Consider the following 24,980-nt stretch of genomic DNA (forward strand, 5'->3'; position numbering starts at 1 on the left):
CAAAAAAAAAAAAAAAGTCATTGCTATTACTAAGAAAAGGTGAATTATTTTCTCATGTATAGTAATCTCATTTTGAAGCAATATAAAAGGGATAATAGTGATATAATGTACTGCATTCTTTATCAGATATTTTGTGTTTGTTTTTTCATGTTCAATTTCTTTTTTAAAACATTAAAATTTTGAAAAAAAGAACTCAGGATAATTGTGAAATCCAATATGTTCTGTAATATGTGCTTATCAAACAAGCAAATACGGATAGTTATAAAGGTTTACTAAGCCATATCCTTTTTTCTTTAGACAGTAGCAAGTTCTTGAAGGAAAGCTGCGTATAGTTTTGTTCCCTCAATGAAATTGTACCTAAAAGAAAACAGAGGCAACAGTATAATTTTACTGTACACAACATAGGAGTTCTTCAGATATACTCACATACTGTCTCGCATGGAAATAAATGATGATAAGAAACAAATTTTTAACTGTAAAGACAGTCTTCCTAAAAACGTACCAAGGAATGTGTGATAGACTTTTCCATCACTTTTAATCAAGATTGAATGCTTTTCTGAAAACTATGCTGAAGTTCAACAATGTGATTGGGTTTGTTGCAGGAATTACTATGGCCTGTGTTATACAGACGATCAGACGAGATAATCACTATCGTCCCTTCTAATCTATGAATTTTCATGCACACAATGTCATGACTCAAGTAGTCAGATAAATATATTGACTGTTTTGCTTTTAGTTTTGATTGCTATTTAAGATTGAATAATTAACTATCATGTCACACAAAATAACTAAGGACCAAGAGAAAATCAAAAGTGCCTAAATGACTCAGGAGCCTTGTCCCACATTTTTAAAGGTATTTAGACCCTGCTCTGCTCAGTGTTGCAAGGCCAAAGTGGCTTAGATGTCTAAGTCCTATTTTAAAAAATGACTTAGCAGTATAAATCTCATTGAAAGTCAAGAAAATTAGAATTAGGCTCCTAAATCACTTAGGACCAGGTGTTTAAAGGTATTTGGGCATCTACAGACACCTATCTGCATCTATAGGTACCTAAGTACCTTTTGAAAATTTTACCCTAAGAACTTGATCCAAAGCCCTCTGAAGTCAATGGAAAGACTCTTATTGATTTCAACTGGCTTTGGCTCACGCCCTATCCTGTGAAAATACACACATGTTTAACTGAAATCATTGGTACTACCCACGTGACTACAATTATTCAAGTAATGTGTTTGCAGAACTGAGCCCTAAATTATACCCTTGGTTATAGTCATGGCACTCCTAGGGAAGGTAATGGGAGTCACACACACACACACTGATTTGAGGAAAGAATTTGACCCTATGTTTTACCTCAGCCACTTGAACAGAAGCTGCAGGTTGTGCTCAAATTCCAAATAAGAGAAGTATTTCATTTTTATGTAACTTTTGTTCAGCATCAAAATAAAACTTGCAATAGATTCCTTGGAGGTGGATTTTTATTTAATTAAAGTGTGTCCCTCCTTTTTAGCTTCAAATTATTCACTATGTTTACCTTCCAGTAGCTGTATGTATATACAAGTATTAACACAAGTATTAATTATAGTTTCACTAAAACAAAACATTCACAGGCTATCCCCTCATGCATCTTTTATCAAACTGCTTCTCATTAGTTAATGCAAGAAACCATAAACAACCAAATGCACCGATATTGTGTTAAAAACTGCCAACTTCAGTTAATTTGACTACTGTCAGTCATTAGAACTGCAATACAAGTGTTGAAGTGAATCAAGGACATAGAAAAGTAGGAAAGAAAGCATCCGGGTGAAGGCACACACATTTTAGCCAACTTGATTACTTAAAGGAGCTCTTCAACTTGAATGTTTTCAAATGACTAATTCCTAAAAATCCAAATATGTTGTAGTGTGTTAGTTGACTACAGTTTTTTGAGAAGAGAAAATAGCAGCATTTGAGGTGAGGCACCTGCATTTATACCACTTTTTCAAAATTACATCTGGGAGTTCTAAATGTACATTTGAAAAAGTGATGTAAATTCAAGATGGGTTTTTTTTTATTTGTCACAGTATTGTATATTTTCTCTTCTGAAATTATATTAACACTTTAAAACTCCACATTTCTTCTAAATTAACATGTTTATGATTTTTAAGAAAATGAGTAAAAAATACCTGCTGATCTTTTCATCTTGCCCATGGGGAGCATCGTCAGGTCCTCCTATTCCTAGTAACATTATACTCTTTCTAGTCACCTCCTGAAAATGTGTGGCAATTGGAATTGTTCCACCTGCACGGATCATGTCAGCCTCTTTTCCAAACACTAGGGAGTGAAGATAACATAAGCTTTATAAAAAAATCAATTTCTACAAGCTTCATGAACTATCCTTCCTGCTTTTATATTTGAATAACTAAAGGCATTATTTGGATATAAACTTGTTTTCTACATTTTTTGTTGGAGGGGCTGGATGGGGAGACTTATGGGGACTTCTTAAAGATATTTCCTTTTTCCGCTAAAAAAGCTGTTATGTTCTGGTGTTGTTAAGCTTGGATTCAAAGTATTAGAATTCACCCATACCCATACTTGTGTGTTCTGCCTGTGGGCTGTATTCACTATCTAAAGTTCCTGTTCCTACAAATGACTTTACAAGGGATCCTTACACCCACATGGAGTGCTGAAGCCAATGTTATTCTTCTACATGGGCACAGGGATCTGTCCCCTAACCACAAATAGTATTCATCTGAAGACAAGTTACAGCAGGAGCTGAAAAAATGGTAAGAGCAACGAATGACACATCTGTGTGTGATATTTGTGATCATCAGTGTAGTAAAATGTTAACAATGTACATTAATATTGCTTGCAAATCAACCTCATATCAACAAACAATAAAAGCTGCTATGTATGAAAGTGCAATTCTATACAAATATGTCAGTATTAGAAACCTATGTGGACAATAAGAATATGTGCAGACAGAATAAGGAAAATAACCTGGTTTCATTTCTATGGATAATACTTTCAAAAGGTGACATAGTTGTCTACCAAATAATCCACATATTATAAAACAGCCAAACCTCTTTTAATTGCTTTCCTTGCAGCCAAATACAGAGGTTCATTTGTGTCAGACAGCCAGGGCTTTGATCCTGTGTCATTGGTTACTTTAATGCTGTTAGGACTGTTCAGTTCAGTAAATTTCTTGTTCAAATAGTCAGTCACCTAAAGAAAATAATTGCAGTGACACGAAAATATTTATTTAATTCATTACATAGAGAAAAAAATCATGTGTGTGCGCGTTTGTTTAAAACTCTGACTTGTCAGAGGCACAACTGCCATGCTCAAAATGTTACAGAGACAACGTGGGTGAGGTAATATCTTCTACTGGACCAACAACAGAATTTGGTCCAATAAAAGATATTACCTCGTTCACTTTGTCTTTCTAATACTCTGGGACCGACACGGCTACAACAACACTGCACATTCAAGATCTCACTGCTTGGACACATAATGAATGTGAAATATTGACAGTGTGGGAAGAGAGTTCCAGCCATGCTGTTTTTTGGTGCTGTCAACCCTCTACTCCTATACTGGTTCATGCAGAGATCTTCATTTGTTGGTGCTGTCAATGGACCTATTCAGAAGTAACTGGAGATTGATTAACCCTTGGACCAAACCATAGTTTTGTCAGAATCTGATGGTTGTCATTTGTATTTGATTTTGGAAAATGATAGATGCTTTTGGATTTGTAGCCAAAGGGATATGGAGTGACTGCATATTGTTTACATCCAGATTCTGTTGTTGGGATAGGTACATTATAGATAGTGAAACTGTAGTATGACATTTTTAACATGTTCTTTGTTTATCATATTTCTTCTTGGAGACATACATGTCCCCATATTAGTTTCTTCTTATATAGCAGAAACTCAAATCCTCAGCTACAACCAAGCAGTACAAAGTGCAGCTCAGGATGGGACAGAGTATCAAAAATGTAGCCAAGAAACAACTTGCCACTAAGCGTCACAGGTGCAGAACTCATTCATTTTGAAGTGGGTGAATGCAATAAACAAGTATAGGAGGAATTAAAAAAGGAGGGATCCACCATCCTACCTGTTTCTCTACTACAGAAGGCTCCATGTTCGGCACCAGACGTATTGAAAACTTTCCAGTTACTTTTGCAGGGATTACAGTCTTAGCTCCAGGTGCAGAAAAAGCTCCTTCGATTCCATGGATGGAAAGAGATGGATAGCGTGATCTTTGCATTAATAATTCTTCCTGAAGATGTAAAAAATGTAAATATATTAAAGCAGAAGAGGCATTAAACAATAATCTGTAACTAGCTAGCACTTCATGCTACTTCACAATAACAGATTGCATACATGATTCTTAGGCAAGCAGTCTCAGTATTATTATTTCCACATGAAACCGCTCTTTGTGTATGTAAGTGTGCTATATATAAATCTGTCTAGAGATTGACTGTGCCAAATCTTCCATGGCTTGTTTTTTCTTAAAGATAACTCATTGTAACAAAATGAAAGAGATCCATTTATTACACCATAATATCTGTTACATATAAAATATCCAGCTTTCAAGCATTTATAGTATTGCCACTATAGACATGTATAGGATTCATCTTTCTCAAGCCCACAAATCAAGTCAGTGAAAGTAGAGTATCTCAAATATAAATATTAGATTTGTAGGTATCTTAGCTTCAAGATTTAAGGTGCTTTGTATGATATCAGATCAGTCATGAGCATTCAGAACAAACCACACCATGTGAAATACAGATTTTATACCAATCAGTGTATTTTCCTTGTGATATGGGCTCACAACTTCCATGAGTGATAATGGATGTTACATATGCCAACTGGAAGAAAAACATAAGTTTTAAGCATTAACAATAGAACAGTGACCACTATTTTAGTTAATAAATGTATTTTTAAGAGGGTCCAATATTTAAGTGAGTTTTTTTGTTAGATGAGTCATAGTCTTTAATAGTTTTATATATTATTTTATATATTATTTTATATATAGACCATAGTTTTATATATTGGGATACCCAAATCCTTACTCCATTTTAGTCACAGAGCATGACCATTTAACACTTTGCTGACAAAGATGTCACTTTTGCAGTGGGTATTATAAGGATTATGCAGGTTTTTCCAAGAGATAGGTGTATTAGCAAATAAAAGATTTCTCGGTTGGGCCAAATTCTGCACTCAGTTATATGGGTGAAACCCCCACTGAAGTACCTGTTCAACCCGGAGCAGAATTTTGTTGGTAGAATTCTGGCAATATGTTAACAAAGCAAAAGCAAAAGCAAAGCAAAGCAAAAGTTGTTCTTGACCAATATTAATATTTATATTGCTATGTTGTCCAAAGGGCCTAATCTTGATTGGGTCCCATTGTGTTAGTGATACATATAGAAGTAGTTGTCCCTGCCCTGAAGAGCTTGCTAAAATCTAAGACAAGTAACACAAATGGGGTCCCAGCACTGGTGAGTAGTTCTGGTCTCCCATGTTTAAGAAGGATGAATTCAAACTGGAACAGGTACAGAGAAGAGCTACTAGGATGATCCGAGGAATGGAAACTGACTCAAAGGAGTCTCAAAGAGCTTGGCTTGTTTAGCCTAACCAAAAGAAGGTTGAGGGGGGATATGATGGCTCTTTATAAATATATCAGAGGGATAAATATTAGGGAGGGAGAGGAATTATTTAAGCTTAGTACCAATGTGAACACAAGAACAAATGGATATAAACTGGATACTAGGAAATTTAGACTTGAAATTAGACGAAGGTTTCTAACCATTAGAGGAGTGAAATTCTGGAACAGCCTTCCAAGGGGAGTAGTGGGGGCAAAAGACATATCTGGCTTTAAGACTAAGTTTGATACGTTTATGGAGGGGATGGTATGATGGGATAGCCTAATTTTGGCAATTAATTTGGCAATTGATCTTTGATTATCAGCAGGTAAGTATGCCCAGTGGTCTGTGATGGGATGTTAGATGGGGTGGGATCTGAGTTACTACAGAGAATTTTTTCCTGGGTGCTGGCTGGTGAGTCTTACCCATATGCTCAGGGTTTAACTGATCGCCATATTTCGGGCCGGGAAGGAATTTTCCTCCAGGGCAGATTGGAAGAGGCCCTGGAGGTTTTTTGCCTTCCTCTGCAGCATGAGGCACGGGCCACTTGCTGGAGGATTCTCTGCAGCTTGAGGTCTTCAAACCACAATTTGAGGACTTCAGTGGCTCAGACACAGATTAGGGATTTGTTACAGGAGTGGGTGGATGAGATTCTGTGGCCTGCATTGTGCAGGAGGTCAGACTAGATAATCATAATAGTCCCTTCTGACCTTAAAGTCTATGAGTCTATGAGATTAAGGAGAGATTTGAAGGAACCCCTGATTTTAGGGCCTGATTCAAAGCCCATTGAAGTCAATGGAAAGAACCCCATTGACTTCAGTAATGACTATGATTTATTATTCCAACTGAGAAGCCTGAAACCAATGAAGGAAAATTCTATTAGCAATACAAAAATAAATGTAACATATACCTTAGTTTTGTTACGAAACCCTTCTAATCCATATTTGGCCATAATCTGGTCCAGGTCATATTCAATTCCTTCATAGAGTTTCTTTTCTTTTTCAGTGAGAGGAGCTACTGCTTCATAAATTCCAGGGATCAGGATATGACCAGAGGAATCTACCAGAGTGTCTAGAGAAAAATCCAAATGAATTTTAATTGGTCTAGAAAAAAAAGATTCATGTCTAATAAGCACTGCAGAGACAACAGAAATCTGTAACCAAAAAGTGTATGTAAAAACTCTGCAGAGATGGTTTTCATGTTTAATATTGACCTTACTGTTATATTTTAATGTCACATATAATTGCAGTTTTCAAGCTCTGTAGTTTTCTGAGCCTAATATAAGTATTTGTTTAATAATTAACCATTTACAGCTGTGATTTAGTGGCAACTCAAGGCACTGTCATATGGGAGGTATAAATTTGAGTCCTAAAATGTCTTTGGGAGCAGGGATTTGAAAGGCACCACACTTTTTCCTGAGACAGAAAGTAATATGTGACCCCTCTTGTGGATACATGGACTACGCCTACACTGTGAACCGAGGTATGAATTCCCTGCTGTTGTACATATACTCACATTAGCTTTCAATGAGCAAGCCCAAGTATAAATAACAGTGGAATCACGGAGGCACAGCTGAGCTGTCGTGCTAAATATTTACTCACCTGAAACTACTGAGAAAGTACTCAGCACAGCTCAGCTATGCCTCCTCTGTGGCTACCTGTGCCTGTGCTGCTGCTGCCGCTACCTTGGCCCAGGGCCGGCTCCAGGCTTTCTGCTGCCCCAAGCAGCAAAAAATAATAAATAAATAAATAATTTTTTAAAAGCCAATCAGTGGCACTTTGGCGGCAGCTCAATCATGCTGCTCCATTCTTCGGCGGTATTGCGGCGGCGGGTCCTTCACTCCCTCTCTTCCTCTTCGGCAGCATTTCAGCGGCAGCTCGAAGAGGAAGAGAGGGACTGAGGGACCCGCTGCCGAATTCCTGCCGAAGACCCGGACGTGCTGCCCCACTAATGGACAGAGTGCCACCCCTTTGTATTGGCTGCCCCAGGCACCTGCTTCCTTTGCTGGTGCCTGGAGCCGGCCCTGCCCTGGCCACCACCTGTTGGTATCTACACTATTAATACTAGTGTAGACGCAGTTCACAAGGTCCAGATAAATCAGACTTCTGGAGGAAAAGTCCTCCTGAAGAGAGACTTATGCGGGAGAGAGAGTAGAAGAGGAGAAGGATCAGGGCAGTCAGTCTCCATGAGGCTCTTAGAAACCCAATGGAGGAAAAAAAGATGCAAGGTGCTGTACATCAAACTTTGAAAACTTACATTGTATTGTTAATCAATATTAGAATTAAAATTTAATAACTACAGGTGGGTGTTTCTGTTTTGGCACAAATAAATTAACAGTGGGGACAATATATGTCTGTAGGAGAAAATGTATGTATGTAGATATGTAAATTTGCACACCTGGTGCACATACTGTTACCTTATATAATGTTATGATAGACACATTAAAAACATTCTACAGCGATCAGCCACAGAGATTAGACACATAAAATTAAGAGCTTTTACTCAGGATGAGCATTGCTCATCACCATTTTCTTACAGCAATATCCCTCCTTAACTTTTCAACTTACTTGCACAGAACTTTATAAAATATTGATAGAAAAAAACCTAAATAATGTACCCTGAGGTGAATAAATAATGGGAGTCAAAGTAGGTTGCAACTGAAAAAGCAGTGGCAGGATACATAAAAAGAAAGTTCAGACCAGGGCAAATAAACCTAATCTTCTTCCATATTTAAAGTTAAAAGATTGCAGCCTGGTTAGTTCTTAGATGGGTGGCCTCCCCACAATCTCTGGTGCAGTAGTCTTATTACTTTAATTGCTCAATGTCCTTGTACTGTACATTATCTCCTATTCGGAGCATCGCTTTGCTTTATTCATTTTCTACCAAATTCACCTAAAGCCTCTGCCCTTCTCTCTTTGGAGATTAATGCTTTTATTTAAAAGCTATGACCTTTGGACTAAACTTAGGTTTAACTATAACTAAAAGGAGAGCTGCTTTCACACATAGCTTGCGAGCTAGGCCTGTTGCTTTTGGATGGCGCAATTTTTTTCTGGAGTGAATTATTAACTGACAAAGATACTCTTCATTTGATTAAAATCTCAACCTTAAAACTCCATTAAAGTAGTTAAAACACCACATACTGTAAGAAACCGTGTAGCAACCCCCATGGGGACTTGGAGGGAGGAGCACAAGTTGCAGGAGGAAAGAGTTTGGAGGAGACACCAGGAAGTCTGTTTGTCTGCACATAGTTTGAATACTAGCTGCAGTTGCAGCACCTGTGTAAATAGTTGCTTTAATAAAGATCCAGTATAGTTTAAGAACACAGAATCCTTTCAGGTTATTATCCAATACATGGTACATGAAACAAACAGAATTGGGGTTGCAATGTTAACAAACACATTAAAGTAAACAGAGTTGTTCCTTTTTTTGTGAATTGCCCATTTAAATTAACTTGGCCCTATATAATTAAAGTAAATTACATGGTTGGATGAAATGCTGCAGCACTTGCAATTATGCATACAATGGATCCAAACCAGAAGTCTTCTTTACTTAGTCCTTACTAAGAAAAAGTCTCATGAGAATTAATAGGAGTTTTGTCTGAGTAACAATGTCAGTACCGGGCACAGTACACATAACTCATGTTTTTATATTCCTGTGCTTTTAGTTGGTGGGAGTCAGAACAATACCTGATATGCTTTGAAATGGAACATGACAGACCTAGAACATGACAGTTATTCATAGGTAATTAAAGCAATACTTACTTAACAGAAATATTAAGTCATTCATTGCTTCATGTAATATTCCTCCAAAGCCCCCTGAGTGTAAGTCTCGTTTAGCACATTCTACCTGCAAAAATAGAATAGGTGAACACACTTGATACTTCCTTTACAAGCCATGGAGAAGGCTGTGTAAGCTTCCAGTGTAATTCAACAGGAAAAGTCTATGGTCATTTTCATTTCAGGATTTCTAGGTATATTATCACAATGTATATGCTATTGTTTTTTGTTTTGCTTGCAATTTTGTTCTCTTTTCCATCACTGTGGAAAAAAAACAAATGTGCTAATGCACCTTTCTTTAAATAATATTTATTTGACTTAATATTAAATAATCTATTATCCATTTACTTATTCTGATGCTGACAGACTAATCTGACAATCTTGAGAACCATATTTTTGAAAAACATGCTGGGTATTAAAAATGAGAACTGACATTTTCATTTTTTCTACTATTCCACATGGACTGTAGAATAAATGTTTTCTGGAAAATCGAGATGAAACTTTCAGCACAAAAGTGATGTGCTCAGTTCCATTGTTATTGTCCTGTCATTGGGGGCAGGCTTACTATGAAATGGCACAATAGCTCTGGGTTTTTTAGTAAAACATTATAGCGTTTACATAGCTAGGAAGCGGACATGATGAGAGATGCCTGCACAACACTGGTGCCCTAGCTGCCTTTTGCAGAGGCGGAGGTAGGGAAGCAGTGCTGAAGAAGATAAAGCAGGAGCTATACTTCCAACTTCCTGCACTGCTGTTGAACCAAGAGGCACTAGAATAAGAGTTTTAAATCGTTTTAAGCTAATAGATTATAGAGAATGAAGTAGTTTTTATAGAAAATAAAAGATATTTTGATTAAAATAGTGTGGCCTATTTTTTGTCATTTGTCATTATAAATTCATGACTTCTGCCTTTTCCCCTCTCCCTGCTATCAGACTATGACTTTTTGTTATAATTTATCAGGATAGACCACTGGCCCTATCAATGATAAATCTCTGCTTGCATCCTTAAATCCCATGTATTTCATGATCCCAGATAAATTCCTTGGAGACTGGCATGTACAGGACATCCTTAATTCATTAGCTAATATTTTGTAAAGCCCTTTGAATATATAGACGGACAAATTCTCCTCTTAGTTAATTTCAGTGAGGTTGCACTGGTACAACTGAAAGGATAATTTGACCCATAATGTGCTTATATATGAACTTACTATTGTTATTTCTATATACCAGTACTAGAAAGTGGTGATTCCTTTAGTTCAGCCTTAAAATTACTACCATATATAATAGAGATGGAATCACTGTATTATCCTATATCTACCTTTAACCCTGTGAGTTTATATATTTGGTAGGGCTATTAGTGTTTGGACCTGGATAAATATAAAGCCACTTGATAAATACTCAGGTAATATTCAGTTACCGAGAATATAAGATCATGCTTCTTTTTGCACTATACCTCAACAAAGAAGTAGCAGATTCCTCTTGTCCCATATGTAATACCAGGTTTGTTGCTGAGCCATGCGGAGTCAGTGACCACAATGTAATCAACGTCAGAAAAAAATGTACTATTTCTCTGTTTAACTAGCATATTTAGCCCAATGGACCCTACTTCTTCCATACCTTCAAGCAGAATCTTTACATTAACAGGAAGTTCCTATAAGGAAATGTTTCAAAAAGATGTATAAGCAATTGGTTAACTAGTTGCAAATATCAAACTTATTGATAAAGGAAGAAAAAGTCACATGCATGTTTTTGAAGTGCTTCAATTGCATTCAGCACAGCCAGAACTTGTCCTTTGTCATCGGATGCACCTCGTCCGTAGAGATTGCCTTGAAAACAAAATAGAATGAGATTGTGATAACTAATAAAGTTAGTTCATTAGGCAAGTGCAGACAGTGATGTTGCACAGGTAACAGAGCCATAGTTGAGCTGTAGAAATTTTATTACTCATCATTGTGCACTGAACAAGTAGGAAAGAAACCAGCTAGAGTCAGGATGAATTTGCCAGGATGGCCTTTAGAAAATTATCTTTTTACTTGTAAGCTGACCATATCTGATGTGGAAATCACTGAGACACAATAAATATATAGCCCAGGATGCAATATTTTACTGAATCAATTTTTAAAATAGAATTACTCTTTAAACTATTAATAAATATAAAATCTTTACAAACACCATAGTATTTCCTCCTTCTATTAATGATCTTGCATACAACTAAAATAGTGTTTTGACAGGTTGTATATGTAACACAGAGCTCTACATGGTCTGTAGAAAAAGTAATCAGTATTTGAATAACAAGGTCTCCTGAAGCCAGGACTAGCTATCCCCCTGATGTTCAAAATGTAGCTGGAGTACTCAACCTTTGCTATTCCAAATTCCATTATTGGATTTGTACTGTAATAATTGCAAAGTCCATATTTACTTGTAGTAAATGTTTATATTGGACACCCTTCCTTTTGTATGCTCATTTCTAATTAAAGTTCTTTGGTAGCTTATAGTTGAGTAGGAGAAATTTTATAACAAGCTGAATGGAAGGGGCTAAAGTGAGGTTCTCTTCAGCATTGCCTTCCAAAACTGGCAGAAAATAATAGTACAAAAGCAATATGATTTTGCACCCTTATTCTGATCAGACCAGGAATGCCCACAATTTCAGCACAGCCATCCATACAGAGTACTCAGAAGGAACATAAGCAGTATGATGGGGGGATATAATAGCTGATCAAAGGAGCTAAATGTCTCAACCACGCCTCCTGCCCCAGAATTCTCCTGCTTTTCTAGCCATGGAGGAACAACAGAGCATGGATTCTGTGGGTTTGACAGGAACTGGTAGTGAGGCACAAAAGTTGTACCCTATTTGGACACCTCAGGTGAAATCCTGGCTGTACTGAAGTCAATAGCAAAACTCCTATGGCTTCAGTGGATTCAGAATTTCAGCTCTAATTTCTGGTGTAGGCATATGTGCAAGATGCAATCTGAATTTGGCGCAAGATCTTCCGTGCAGCTGTATTTTTAAGACAAGTGCTTATTTTTGCATATAAGGAAAAAAAGTTCAAAGGATTTTAGTGGAATATCTATTCACAGACAAGGAAGGCATTTACCAGAAGGTTTGCTATTTTACCTGAACAGAATTATTTGTTTCTATGTTATTTGAATGATCTTTCTCTTTTTCTTTCATGGTATGGAAGCTGCTTTAGTATAAAGGGTCTGCCTATATACATGCTAAACCAGTTGCTGAAAGCTTTCAAGCAGCTCAAGCACTTACCATTTTTCTCTGTCAATATGTAAGGCTCTGTTGACCATCCATCCTCAATTTTTGCCGGCTGCACATCCATATGCCCATAAAAACAAACGGTAGGCTTTTTTGGATCTTTTACAATGTTTGCCAGAATAACTGGTGGCAAAGAGATTTTGTTTCCATTGGGTAGCTAAAATAAATCAGAGTTGCATTATATACATTGACAGAGGCTTCCAAAACATGCATTTATAGATGATGAAGTCATTGGAGTTTCCACCAGGGATGATTTTGATCCTACTTGTCTTGATTTTTGAATGTCTTCTGTTTAGTTCTGTCCTTGTAAAAATAATTTTAGAATGACTGCTATATAGAAGCAGACTAGAATCTACATCCTAAGGCTTTTATGCAAGGATATATAATATTCTGGAGCAGTAAATGGTTATATATGCAGCAAAAGAGTAACAATGCTAGCCATAGCACAAAATAAGAAATGGTCTTAGGGACATGCAAACCATTTTGTTGCAGGAGATTGGTCCTGGTTCCAGTCACATAACATTAAAAACATCACTGGTGTCTGCAGTGCCTCGGATTTAAGGGGATAAGGAAAAGTTCTGGAAGCTCTAGTGCTAGGAGGCAGATGCGTCCACCAACACCCAGTTCTACTTCTTCTAAGCCTCGGGGATCAAGAACAGAAATTATGTTTCCTGTTGTCTCCTGGCATCCCCTCTTCTGGGCCTCTGAAAAAGGGGAGGAAAGGAGCTTCCTAGCTCACTGGCTCTCCTGCCTTGTAAACGTGATTTTAAAGTTGATGATGGCTCTTTAAATTCTGGTCACTTAATCCACCAGGATTACACTATTGGTTCCTGTGTATATAAAATGAGGCTTTTTTTTTGTAGTCTGCATTTTACTTCTTGATGCAAAAGCCAAAGAAAAACCATACTTACAGTTACAGTGGTAACCCATTTTATAGGTGTGCATCTTAATTTGTACAGCACTTAGATAACATGGTTATATCACTAGACAAAAGCTGGTTATAGATACTTAGATTTGTATCCTGAAAACACAGTGAAAATGTATTACCTCTTGCATGTCCAGATCTACCATCTCAACTGTTCCACCTAACTTTCTTATCCTTTCTTCTGCCAAAAGCATCATGTTTATAACCAGATCTCTCTTTTCAGGGTCATTGGAGACACTTTCTATGGCCACCCAATCTTTGAGTCTCTGCAGGATAAGAAAATGGAAGGTGATGATCTACATGCAGTGTATTGCTCTAAGCTGATGTTACAGCCCTCTGAAATGAAAGTTACCTGAAAATATCACTGTGATGCTGGCAGATCAGGTGCCAGCTCATGCCAAGGCCCAGGGCCTCACTGAACACTGACAAATGCAGACCAGTTTGGCTTACTGGTGTGTTAGTATAGTTAAAGTAGATATTAGTGTTATAAGAATGTGATTAGTGTTTAGACAATGCTTGTAGGATGCTGCATGTATTAATCCTACTTATAATGCCTGTCTCCTGTGATATAAATTTATATTGAGTGTTTTCATTTTAAACTTCTGTAATTATGAAACTCACCTAACAGGAAAAGAAGCATTAATTAGTGTAAAGTGCAGACAAGAGGGCCTTTGAAACCAGATGAGCCATTGTAAGACATGAAAAGGACAAAGACTTGGTTGATTGCCCTCTCCACCTACATGAAGAGGAGCCAGGCACCGACACTTGTTCTATCAGTTTGGATTCTGGGGTGAAGGGGATAAAAATCCTTGACAAGGAGAACTGGATCTTTATGCTGGTTAGACTCTGAGGGGCACAGATTCCTAAACATAAGCAAGAGATCTCCATGCTGCTTGGCATGGGTCAGCCCTAAGGGACATAGAGAGCTGCTTTTTATAGACGCTTATATTACCTTTTAAAATCTAAGACTGTAATTCATTTGTGTGTATATGTTTCCTGTTTTAACCTCATGAATAACTCTAATTTCTTTTCTTACTTAATACATTTTTAGTTTATTACAGGACTGGCTACAGGCATTGTCTTTGGTTTGAGAGATGAGTGCAATTTACCTGGGGTAAGTGACGGGTCCTTTGGGACTAGGAGTAACCTGAATATTTTTTGATCTTTGATGTAAAACAGCCATCTATCACGTAGTCCAGCTTGCCTGGGTGTCAAGATAGACTGGAATGGCCAGGAGTCTGTCTGTGACTCCATGATATGACTGTTATAATGCTTTAGGGATTCACATTTGAGACTGAATTGGTTGATATCTAACTGAAGAACATACAACTAATTTGGGGTTTCTGCCCTGCTTTCTGACAGTCTGCCCTGAGTCTGGCACCCATGGTCATAAGCCACTCCAGACAGCTTGACAATCACATTCATTGTTCTATCCTCATTCACATAGTTTTTAAATATCAGCCATGGCCTGAATCCTGCAATGAGCTCTTCATGAATACAGGGTCCTCTCTCCTGTGCAGCACATTCCTGCATTGGGACCTAAGTGGGTTAAACACATTAAGAAAGCTAAGAAATTGAAACGTGGTTCTACTCTGCAAATTGATTATGGATGAATGGCACCTTCTTACTCCAGAAATCTGCTCCTTATGTGTACTTAGGGTCTTCTTTGTTGTTAGCAGCAATAATAAGTTTCTATTGTTTTTAACTAATGATAGCACTGCAGAGCCAATGCAGTTGAGAGATAACTGAATTCTACTGCTTCTTGTGCATCATCATTAGAATTGTTTGTTTGTTAAATTCCAAACAGTTGCACCTATACAAATCCATAAAGGAAATGGTTTTGCACAGGTGTCCTTGAGGACATATTTCCTAAACAACGATGTTGTATAGGGGTCAGTGATGGCCTAAATTTGTCATCAGAATCATTATAACTGAAGCTGATATGTTGAAGGAAAGAACTCCGCTTAAGTCGTAGATTCCAGATCAAATTTGCAAGGCTGACATTTATTAAAAATGTATTCAAAATCTTTTTATTTGTAAACTGAACACATTTCATATGGAAATCAAGGCGGGCCCAATTCTGGCCAATGTATTCATGTTGGGTTGTAACTTGCTCCACCAATTGTCCTGTTGAAATAAATGCAAATGCCTATGTAGAAAGGTACTAACGCAGTGTGAATTAGGGTTTTAAAAGTGGGCTCTAAGAAGCTACAACCATGGAATCCTATGATGTCATGTTTTAACATTTAACCTGTAAATTTATGGCAGGTTCATTGAAATTTAGCTTTCTAATACATTAAATATGAAAATGATTTATTAAATCAGTACAGTGTCCCTTGTGTTATTTATTTTGATGTTTAATTCCTTTATTTTAAACTGTCCCCACATTTCCAGTTACCAATATGGTATGATTTTGTTGTATTCACAGTGCATAGCTGCATAGTAGAAGTTGTCAGGGGAGAAGCTATAAGTTTTGGTAGCTGGGTAGGGACTAGATGAGGAACTTTAGCTGGATGTTTCTGCTAAAATAATGAGTAGCAAAATAGTTAATTTCAACATTTAAAATCTCATCTTTAGGCTTCCGTGTCAACAACTACTGGAAATGAACAGGTCAGTTCAGAGGTACTGTTTCATGCTCTCTGCAGAGTGAGGAAGACAACATTGAATCATTTTACTCAAAGCTCAGGTTTTCAAGGTTATCTTCACAATCATGAGCAATCATATATATAAATATATAAACCGTATATTCCAGAACATAAACTTATAGTAATGCAGGGGTCGACAGCCTTTCAGAAGTGGTGTGCTGGGTCTTCATTTATTCACTCTAATTTAAGGTTTTGTGTGCCAGTAATACATTTTAATGTTTTTAGAAGGTCTCTTTCTATAAGTCTATAATATATAACTAAACTATTGTTGTATGTAAAGTAAATAAGGTTTTTAAAACATTTAAGAAGCTTCATTTAAAATTAAATTAAAATGCAGAACCCCCTGGACTGGTGGTCAGGACCCGGGTAGTGTGAGTGCCACTGAAAATCAGCTTGTGGTCTGTCTTCGGCACCCGTGCCATAGATTGCCTACCCCTGTAGTAACGGTTTGGCAAAGGGTGCATTCTGTGATAAATTGTGTTATTATAGATGCACGGAATACTCTGGGTCCTAGGAAAAATCTTGCATATCTTACTTAGGTTAAAAACTCCAATGGTGAGGTTTTGGCCTTTTTTGATTACTTATCCTATTTATTGTTAAAAAATAATTGCCCTGTACGTAGTACTTTTAGAAAGCTAAAGTTTATTAGCAGAAAGCAACAGAAAACTGGTATAAGTCTGCTTACTCCTTTGTAAAACACTTTGAGATCTATGGATGAAAAACTCTATACAAGAACTAGGTATTTATTATTATTGCTACTACTTTCTTATGAAAATCATATGAAATATTATCCAAAAATAATTAATTGCATGTATATATCACTTTTCATTCAAAAAGAGCAAAGAATACTATGACCAGAAGTAAAATACCAGCTATGCTATGATCACTAATTGAACCATTTTAGAATTTATTTTTTTTAAAGTCTAACCTACTTTGAGAATTCATATGACTAGAAACTTACATCGCAAACAGTCTTATTGTGCAGCAATGGGCTTTACCTGCACGTATTCATTTTGATGTTCTTCAATATACTGAAATATTTGATCCGAAGGCACAGATACTGCTGTTGTAAGTGACATGAACGACATGGCCAGCACCAGGGCAGTCTGTAAAAGAAAACTGAAAGGTTTAAAACAAGTTTATCCTTTGATTCTCAGACTTTATACAATGCTCAATCTGTGTGCTTCCAGGAAGATATATTGCCATTACAAAAAATGACCTGGGTAGCTTAGTTAATACCAGTGTCAGGTAGTGCTTAAACACTTAGGAAGACATTTATTTCAGGTTATTCCATTTCTAGCTACATTCTTGGTCCCTAATAATCAGAGCTCACAGTGTGAAACAGGAGTGCTGAAGCCCCTAAAGGCAGAGTTGGACTCCTTGGAGGTCTGGCTACACTGAAACTGTTCCTCCTGGAGACTGTTCAAAAGCTCGGGGTACAGCACCAGTCCTGTGGATCCATGACACAGTGGTATCACTTGTTTTAGGTTTTGGGTGTATTTCTTAGACTGGTGGAACAAAATGGGGAAACTTTTAAAGTGACCACTGTAACATCACAGCTCCATTCAACTGATGATAGCAGCTGACACATTCTGCAGAAAGAAGGAAAGATGTTGGGTTGGTAGAAGATGGGAATGGTCAGTATGACAACAATTAGTATCTCAGATTCCCACTCCACAACCTCAGATGCTGTATGCTTTTTTTTTTTAAAAAAGGTACATATTGTATTTATAGGTCTGTATTCAGCCTCAGAGGATAAAATATATTTATAGCACCTTTGTGGGGCTGCTGTTCTGGGGATGCTTTAGAGGAGCACTCGGGACATTCTGAAAGCTGATGAATAAAGGTGAAGCCAGATGCTTTACAAAGCCAGGGAGCTATGAATGGGGAGTGGTACAAGAACTATTATGGTAACCCTACCTCATTCAGGGATTTCCCCCATGCTCAGGGACTCCCTATACAACCAGACCTGCTCCTTTGCACTGGCAGACTGGTATAAGGAAGCCAGAGTAGAGGCAAGAATCTGCCCCATAAAATCTACACACATTAGAGCCAGATTCTTCAGTAAGTGGCACAAAAGAGCCGTATTGCACCAGCGGTGGCCATCTCAGAATTCTCCCTGTGCCAGGGAAAACTCCACTTCCTTCTGTGCCTCCCATCTCCCACCCCCTCTCCCCAAACGCTCCCTTTGTAAAGGAAAAGAGGGAGGCAGGGAGCATGTTGGGGGTGCACAACACAGGCCACAGAACTTCCCTGAAATAATTCCTGTGTAACCTAGAGCATATGTTTTAGAAAAATATCCAATCTTGATTTTAAAAAGGATTTTAAAAAGGGGGAGTGGGGGTGAAAGAAGCCAGCTCTATGCACTATCTCCCAGTGAGGTGAGGTCCTTAAAGGAGCTCAGGAACAGCCCTGAGGGACCTTATGCCAGTTGCATAAATTAGGGCCACTCTTGTGCAGCTCTACCTTGCCCTGGTGCTGGGTGGCTGTGATGCAGGAAGGTACCATTATCTCCCTGTTGCCCCTTCCATTCCACTCCACATGAGTTCAGTTACTGACTTAGGCTCTCACCCAGTATTATTTATCTCATTAAGAAGCATTTCAGCTCAGCTCTAAGCATTTTGTTGCTGTTTTTAACTTTACAAAATGTGTAATTTATGCCAAATCCCAAGAGTCAGCCTTTATTTAATGCAAAATGAAAAGCATAGAGAAGTATTGGACCTAAGCTATTAAGCTACCATCATCACCTTGGAGTAAGTGGAAGGGACTCGTTAGTTTGGCTCTTCTTTTCAAATGCTGTCTGCACACTTGGTGCTATTTACAAGATAAATAAGAGACAGAGAAGTTGAACATCATTTGGCTTCTTCACTCTGTACCAAATTATGTTCCCACTTCTCATGCTGGAAGGGCATAACGAGTGGAATCAGTTCTGGGTCCAGTTCTGTTCAATATCGTCAATGACTTAGATAATGGTATAGAGAGTACACTTATAAAGTTTGCGGATGGTACCAAGCTGGGAGGGGTTGCAAGTGCTTTGGAGGATAGGATTAAAATTCAGATCTGGACAAACTGGAGAAATGGTCTCAAGTAAATAGGATGAAATTCAATAAGGACAAATGTAAAGTACTCCATATAAAAGGAAAAATCAGTTGCACACATACAAAACGGGAAATGACTGCCTAGGAAGCAGTACTGTGGAGAGGGATCTGGGGGTCATAGTGGACCATAAGCTAAATATTAGTCAACAGTGTAACACTGTTGCAAAAAAAAGCAAACATAATTCTTGGATGTATTAGCAGGAGTGTGATAAGCAAGACACGAGAAGTAATTCTTCCACTCTACCCTGCATTGATTAGGCCTCAACTGGAGTATTGTGTCCAGTTCTGGGCACCACATTTCAGGAAAGATGTGGACGAATTGGAGAAAGTCCAGAGAAGAGCAACAAAAATAATTAAAGGTCTATAAAACATGATCTATGAGGGAAGATTGAAAAAAATTGGCTTTGTTTAGTCTGGAGAAGAGAAGACTGAGAGGGGACATAATAACTGTTTTCAAGTACATAAAAGGTTGTTACAAGGAGGAGGGAGAAGAATTGTTCTTCTTAACTTCTGAGGACAGGACAAGAAACAATGGTCTTAAATTGCAGCAAGGGAGGTTTAGGTTGGACATTCGGAAAACCTTCCTAACCATCAGGGTGGTTAAGCACTGGAAAAAATTGCCTAGGGAGGTTGTTGAATCTCCATAATTTTTAAGAGCAGGTTAGACAAACACTTGTCAGGGATGGTCTAGATAATGCTTCATCCTGCCTTGAGTGCAGGGGACTGGACTAGATGACCTCTCGAGGTCCCTTCCAGTCCTATGATTCTATGATTCAATAAGAGTTTTGCCAGTGACGTGGCTGGGATCAGGATCTGGCTTTTAAAAAAGTAAACAATCAAGACCTCTGAAAATTGTAAAAGGGGGAATCAGAAGATATTCTTTAAGGTTAATACGTGCTCAGCGTGGTATGGCTTAGACTGGTCATTTACTTTCCTTTGTAAAACATTTTAAAATCAATGGATGAAAAGTGTGATGTAAGCACTGGTATTACATAAATTACTATTACTTATTAATTTTGCTTCAGTGGTTGTGCTCACTTTTTTTTTCCTAGCAGAAATAAAGAGCTTTTCTTGTTGAAATTTCCATAACTGGTGCCAAATCCTGATGCCAGAAAATGACAAAATTTTCCATTGATTCTTTAGTGGGAACAAGACTGGATCCTTGAAGAGCTGACGTTTCTCTAAGTTTATGATAAATTGCCTTTAACCTAGGAAGTCTGGAATTCTTTTAATTCTCTATAAAATTATTTAAGTCAATTGAGCCTTTTAAAATTAGCTTGAATTCCTCCCTAAACTCCTTTGAAGTCATCTTGCTCTTTGCATACTCAGTTCTCTCCTTTATTTTTCTCTGCTTTTAATGATAGTGCTTCTATGTTTGCCAAAACTGCAGTGTTATCACACTCTTTACATATATTTATATAAGCACACATACCCACACAGGACATTTGTAACTAAACGCAAAATGCCTGACTCTTTCATACATCCTCTTCCTGTGCCCTGGGGCTCCCCAAACAGAATACCCTCCTGGCGTCTAAATAAACGTGATTTTTCAAAAATGCTCAAACTCTCTTTAGGCTGTAGCATAATTATCTCGTGCAACATAACAACAACAAGAAAGTATAAAAATGAACCAGGAAATGTTTTACCATGGCTGTGAAATGGAGCAGCTTCCAAAATTGTCTCATTAGTGCATAGGTGGTAGAGGTGGTCGTAACAGGGTAACAGTCTGAGCTGTGTTGACTTCCTTTTATCTCAGGTTCCAGCTGACTCTTGTCCAATAACCCATTCCCACCCCCTTTCTCTCTTGATTACCCTTAGTTATTTAGTCTCTCCAAATATTTTGTTAACAATATCTGTAGAACAAACATCTGTCACATTTACTTAGATTCAGAATATCTAGGCTGCCATGATCAACTTGGAGATAACAGTTTTAATTTTTTGCTTGACTAATACCAGCTTACCCAGGGAATACCTCTCTCCTCTAAACCCCAATTCTTATGGTTCATTTGAGACAGATTATGAAAAGGTGTTTCCTTTCCTCAGCCGTCCGAACTTACTATAAAGAGAACATTTTTATTAAAATATGAAACCTTGTTATAATATTCTTACACAATTATTTCATGTGAGTCTTGTGGCAGGAGGTTCTTTCTCTCCACTAAGTTGGTTAAAAATAATCATGAGTAAATTCTCGCATGTGAAATGATTGTTTAGGTTCTGGCCTTAGGTGGTTGCCAGTGCAATTAGCCTAAATGTACAGCAATCTAGTACAGAGCTCCACAGATTGCAGAGGATGAAGAAAAACAAACAGCACAGGAAAAGTTGACTTTGGAGAAATGCTGCAAACAGTGAATGCATCTCAAAGGGCTTTGCCAGTATAAACATATGAAATGAAAGGCTCTTTATCTGCTTTAAATTACAGATACGACAGAAACACATTGAAGAACCTGAACATGCCAGCTAAAGAGAAGAGCAGAAAACTCTGCTCCTCAGGGAGATTAAAGACTTGTAAAGATATGTAGAAGGTATAATGAAATCAAAAGGGTTTGAGGAACCTTAGCTGCATTTTAGGCATGCACAGGGAGAGGAAAATATCAGCAGGACTAAATTATTTTTACTGCCTTCGTCCAGCCCCAAATCCACTGGGTTAGAGAACTCAGTGATCTGCTAAATGGACTGGAGAGAGAATACACAGAGTTCCAAACTTCAGCAAGTCCTAAGGAAAACTGAATGAGGAAGTGTGATTGTTTGGTTAGAGCTCAGTACTAGTTAGAGTTCTATTCTAAGCTGTGCTACTAACTTACACTGGTACCTTGGGCACGTCACTTCACTAACAATTCTATCCTTTCATTTACTCATCTATGAAATGGGTATAATACGGTTGCCCCTTTGTTGAGCAGTAGCAGATGTTCGGGCCTTGCAAGTAAGTTTCCTGTTGGAAAAGAAAACAGTGAAATAGCGTCTGCACATTTTCTTAGTGTAATTCTGTTTATTCACACTGTACACTCCACTCCTAGATCAGAGTGGGTCACAAATGGCATGCAAGCAAACACCTTTTTCAGGAATCTCAGCCCAACCTGGTTCCCAGGAAGCAACTCTGGCCTAAGAATCTATTCTAAATTGAAAGTTTAAGACAGAGAGCAAATGGGGTGCAGGGAAGGAATTATTGAGTGCCAAGTAATTTTATCCCAAAAGTGAATACAAATATTTAGTCTAGGTAAACAAGAAATGGCAGGCCAGTTCTTACTAGTTATCTCTTACTGCCAAGACATGCATGTGACTCTCACTATTTTAGGCAAAGGGGTTCTTTTACATATCATAGAGGACACCACGATTAGTGCTGAGCAAATGATCATAATTATTAACCTTGGCTATTTTATTGTTAAAGAAAGTAAAAGAAAACATTAATCAAAACACAAATGATAAACAAAGGTTACTTCTATTACCGTCTCTTCTGGATGTCTCTCTGTAGAGAGTTTTTCTACAGAGATTACACTTTTGAGAGGAGACCTGTCTTGGGTAGGGCCCTTTTATCTCAGTAAGTTGAGGCCAAGGTCTTATTTCCCAAAATGATTGAGGGTTCAATCTTAATATATCATTAGATAACTGAAAACTGTTTATAGATGGGCAAAATATTTTTTTAAGGTCAGGTGAGTCCTGCTTGGTTACCATTGATAAGCTAAAAGAGTTTTAAAATGGGAAAAGTAAGCAACTAAAATCCAAACAAATTAAATACAATATTTAAACCAGTTACTTAGAAAAAGCCATCTACAGTTCTGTCTTAAGCCAAAAATCTTAAGTCCAGTTAAATCCCACTGTTTTTCTGTTTACTGATGTTTAGCCCCCTGACTTCTCTCCAGGAATACATGGTCTAACCCAGAGGTCGGCAACCTTTCAGAAGTGGTGTGCTGAGTCTTCATTTATTCACTCTAATTTAAGGTTTCGCGTGCCAGTAATACATTTTAACGTTTTTAGAAGGTCTCTTTCTATAAGTCTATAATATATAACTAAACTATTGTTGTACATAAAGTACATAAGGTTTTCATAATGTTTAAGAAGCTTCATTTAAAATTAAATTAAAATGCGGAGCCCCCCGGACCGGTGGCCAGGACCCGGGCAGTGTGTGTGCCACTGAAAATCAGCTTGCGTGCCGCCTTTGGCACGCATGCCATAGGTTGCCTACCTCTGGTAACCATTTGGTAATTAACAGGAGAAACTGTTCAGTTACAATTGCATGTCAATATTCCAATAAAATCATTACAAGAGTTTTCAAATCTAATCCCTTGGTAATGATTTAGTTATTTCATCTCACTACTCCATGTTGAAGTCTTGGTGATGTCCATTGGGGGGTGAAGGTTGCCTTTTCACTGCTGCTGCAAGGCTGTTCTCTTCTATTTCTTCTTAGCTGGCTGTGGCAGCTTGCTCGTATAGCTGGACAGGATTAACTGATGAGTACTGTAAAGTTGTGGATGGAGGCACAGAAAGTGCAAATTCCAAATTCGCTGCTGTCATCTTTTCATTGGCTCAATACCTTCCTGGGTTGTTCTTAGGAGCCTCTTTATCTTTGTTAATTCCTATGTGTGTTAGAGTTGTAATTCTTTCTTGACAGTTATACTTCCTTTTTCTTTTTGCTGGGAGATTCTCCCACCATCTTTAAGTTTAGAGCTTTAACTCTTTTCACTCAGCCCATTTTCTGAGATATTTCTTCAGTTTCATTAGGGTTCAATAGGAATTGAAATTCTGTTCTGAAAGAGTCCAAACACTCCTGTTCTTTATAGAAAAGCTTTTTAGCTCTCAAAGCCTTTTAAAAATAAATAATTCTTAAAGAGATTCTTCAAACTGGAATAGTTATTAAAGGAAAGGATTGAGGGGAGATATGATTGCTCTCTGTAAATACATCAGAGGGATAAATACCAGGGAGAGAGAGGAATTATTTAAGCTCAGTACCAACGTGGACACAAGAACAAATGGATATAAACTGGCCATCAGGAAGTTTAGACTTGAAATTAGATGAAGGTTTCTAACGATCAGAGGAGTGAAGTTCTGGAACAGTGTGCCAAGAGGAGTAGTGGAGGCAAAAGACACTGGCTTCAAGACATATCTGGCTTCCTTGATAAAGTTTATGGAGGGGACGGTATGATGGGATAGTCTAATTTTGGTAATTAATTGATCTTTGACTATCAGCGGTAAATATGCCCAATGGCTTGTGATGGGTTGTTAGATGGGGTGGGATCTGAGTTACTACTGAGAATTCTTTCCTGGGTGTCTGGCTGGTGAGTCTTGCCCACATGCTCAAGGTTTAGCTAATCGCCATATTTGGGTCGGGAAGGAATTTTCCCCTAGGGCAGATTGGCAGAGGCCCTGGGGTCAGCGGCGTATTATCGCCTAGGCCAACAAGGCCTAGGCCTAGGCCGGCAAATTTGAAGGGGCAGCAAATTTGAGCACCCACGGAGAAGCTCCCCTGCTCCAGCTCGTCTCCTCTGCGAGCGTGCCGCCGCGTCCTGTTTCTCTCCCCTCCCTCCCAGTGCTTGAGCCGCAAAACAGCTGTTTTGTGGGGAAGGGAGGGAGGGAGAGGAGGGGGAACGCGGCGCACTGGGGGAAGAGGTGGGGCTGGGGCGGGGATTTGGGGAAGGGATCCAATAGGGGCAGGGAGGGGGCGG

At 38.2% G+C, this 24,980-nt stretch overlaps 1 protein-coding gene across 4 annotated transcripts; it reads right to left on the bottom strand.

Moving 5' to 3' along the window:
- Positions 1–224: 224 nt before the first annotated feature.
- LOC120397455 (cytosolic non-specific dipeptidase-like) lies at positions 225–21,053 on the bottom strand. 4 transcript variants are annotated; one of them, XM_039523298.1, is made up of 12 exons: positions 20,970–21,053; positions 17,224–17,331; positions 13,703–13,846; positions 12,650–12,812; positions 11,134–11,216; positions 10,844–11,041; positions 9,377–9,461; positions 6,526–6,686; positions 4,085–4,249; positions 3,055–3,196; positions 2,158–2,305; positions 225–357 (listed from the first exon to the last, which is right to left on the bottom strand). In XM_039523298.1, the coding sequence occupies exons 1-12, from the start codon at positions 21,006–21,008 to the stop codon at positions 294–296; spliced, it is 1,500 nt and encodes a 499-aa protein (XP_039379232.1). In that variant the 5' UTR covers positions 21,009–21,053; the 3' UTR covers positions 225–293. The 4 variants fall into 4 exon arrangements, with proteins under 4 accessions (XP_039379232.1, XP_039379233.1, XP_039379235.1 ...); XM_039523299.1 differs by having other exon boundaries at positions 17,224–17,344; positions 20,970–21,028; XM_039523301.1 differs by lacking the exon at positions 20,970–21,053 and having other exon boundaries at positions 17,187–17,267.
- Positions 21,054–24,980: the final 3,927 nt, after the last annotated feature.

This window comes from Mauremys reevesii, linkage group 2 (genome assembly GCF_016161935.1).
Source record: "Mauremys reevesii isolate NIE-2019 linkage group 2, ASM1616193v1, whole genome shotgun sequence".
In the NCBI taxonomy this organism is placed as follows: Eukaryota; Metazoa; Chordata; order Testudines; family Geoemydidae; genus Mauremys; species Mauremys reevesii.

What these genes read in the sequence shown, in the direction of transcription:
- LOC120397455 (XM_039523298.1), bottom strand. Translation starts at nt 21,008, where the DNA reads ATGAGACAATTTTGGAAGCTGCTCCATTTCACAGCCATG. An exon ending in GGTTTCGTAACAAAACTAAG is followed by an intron (nt 4,250 to 6,525) that starts GTATATGTTACA and finishes TTACATCTTCAG; the next exon opens with GAAGAATTATTAATGCAAAG. An exon ending in AAGGAAAGCAATTAAAAGAG is followed by an intron (nt 2,306 to 3,054) that starts GTTTGGCTGTTT and finishes TTCACTCCCTAG; the next exon opens with TGTTTGGAAAAGAGGCTGAC.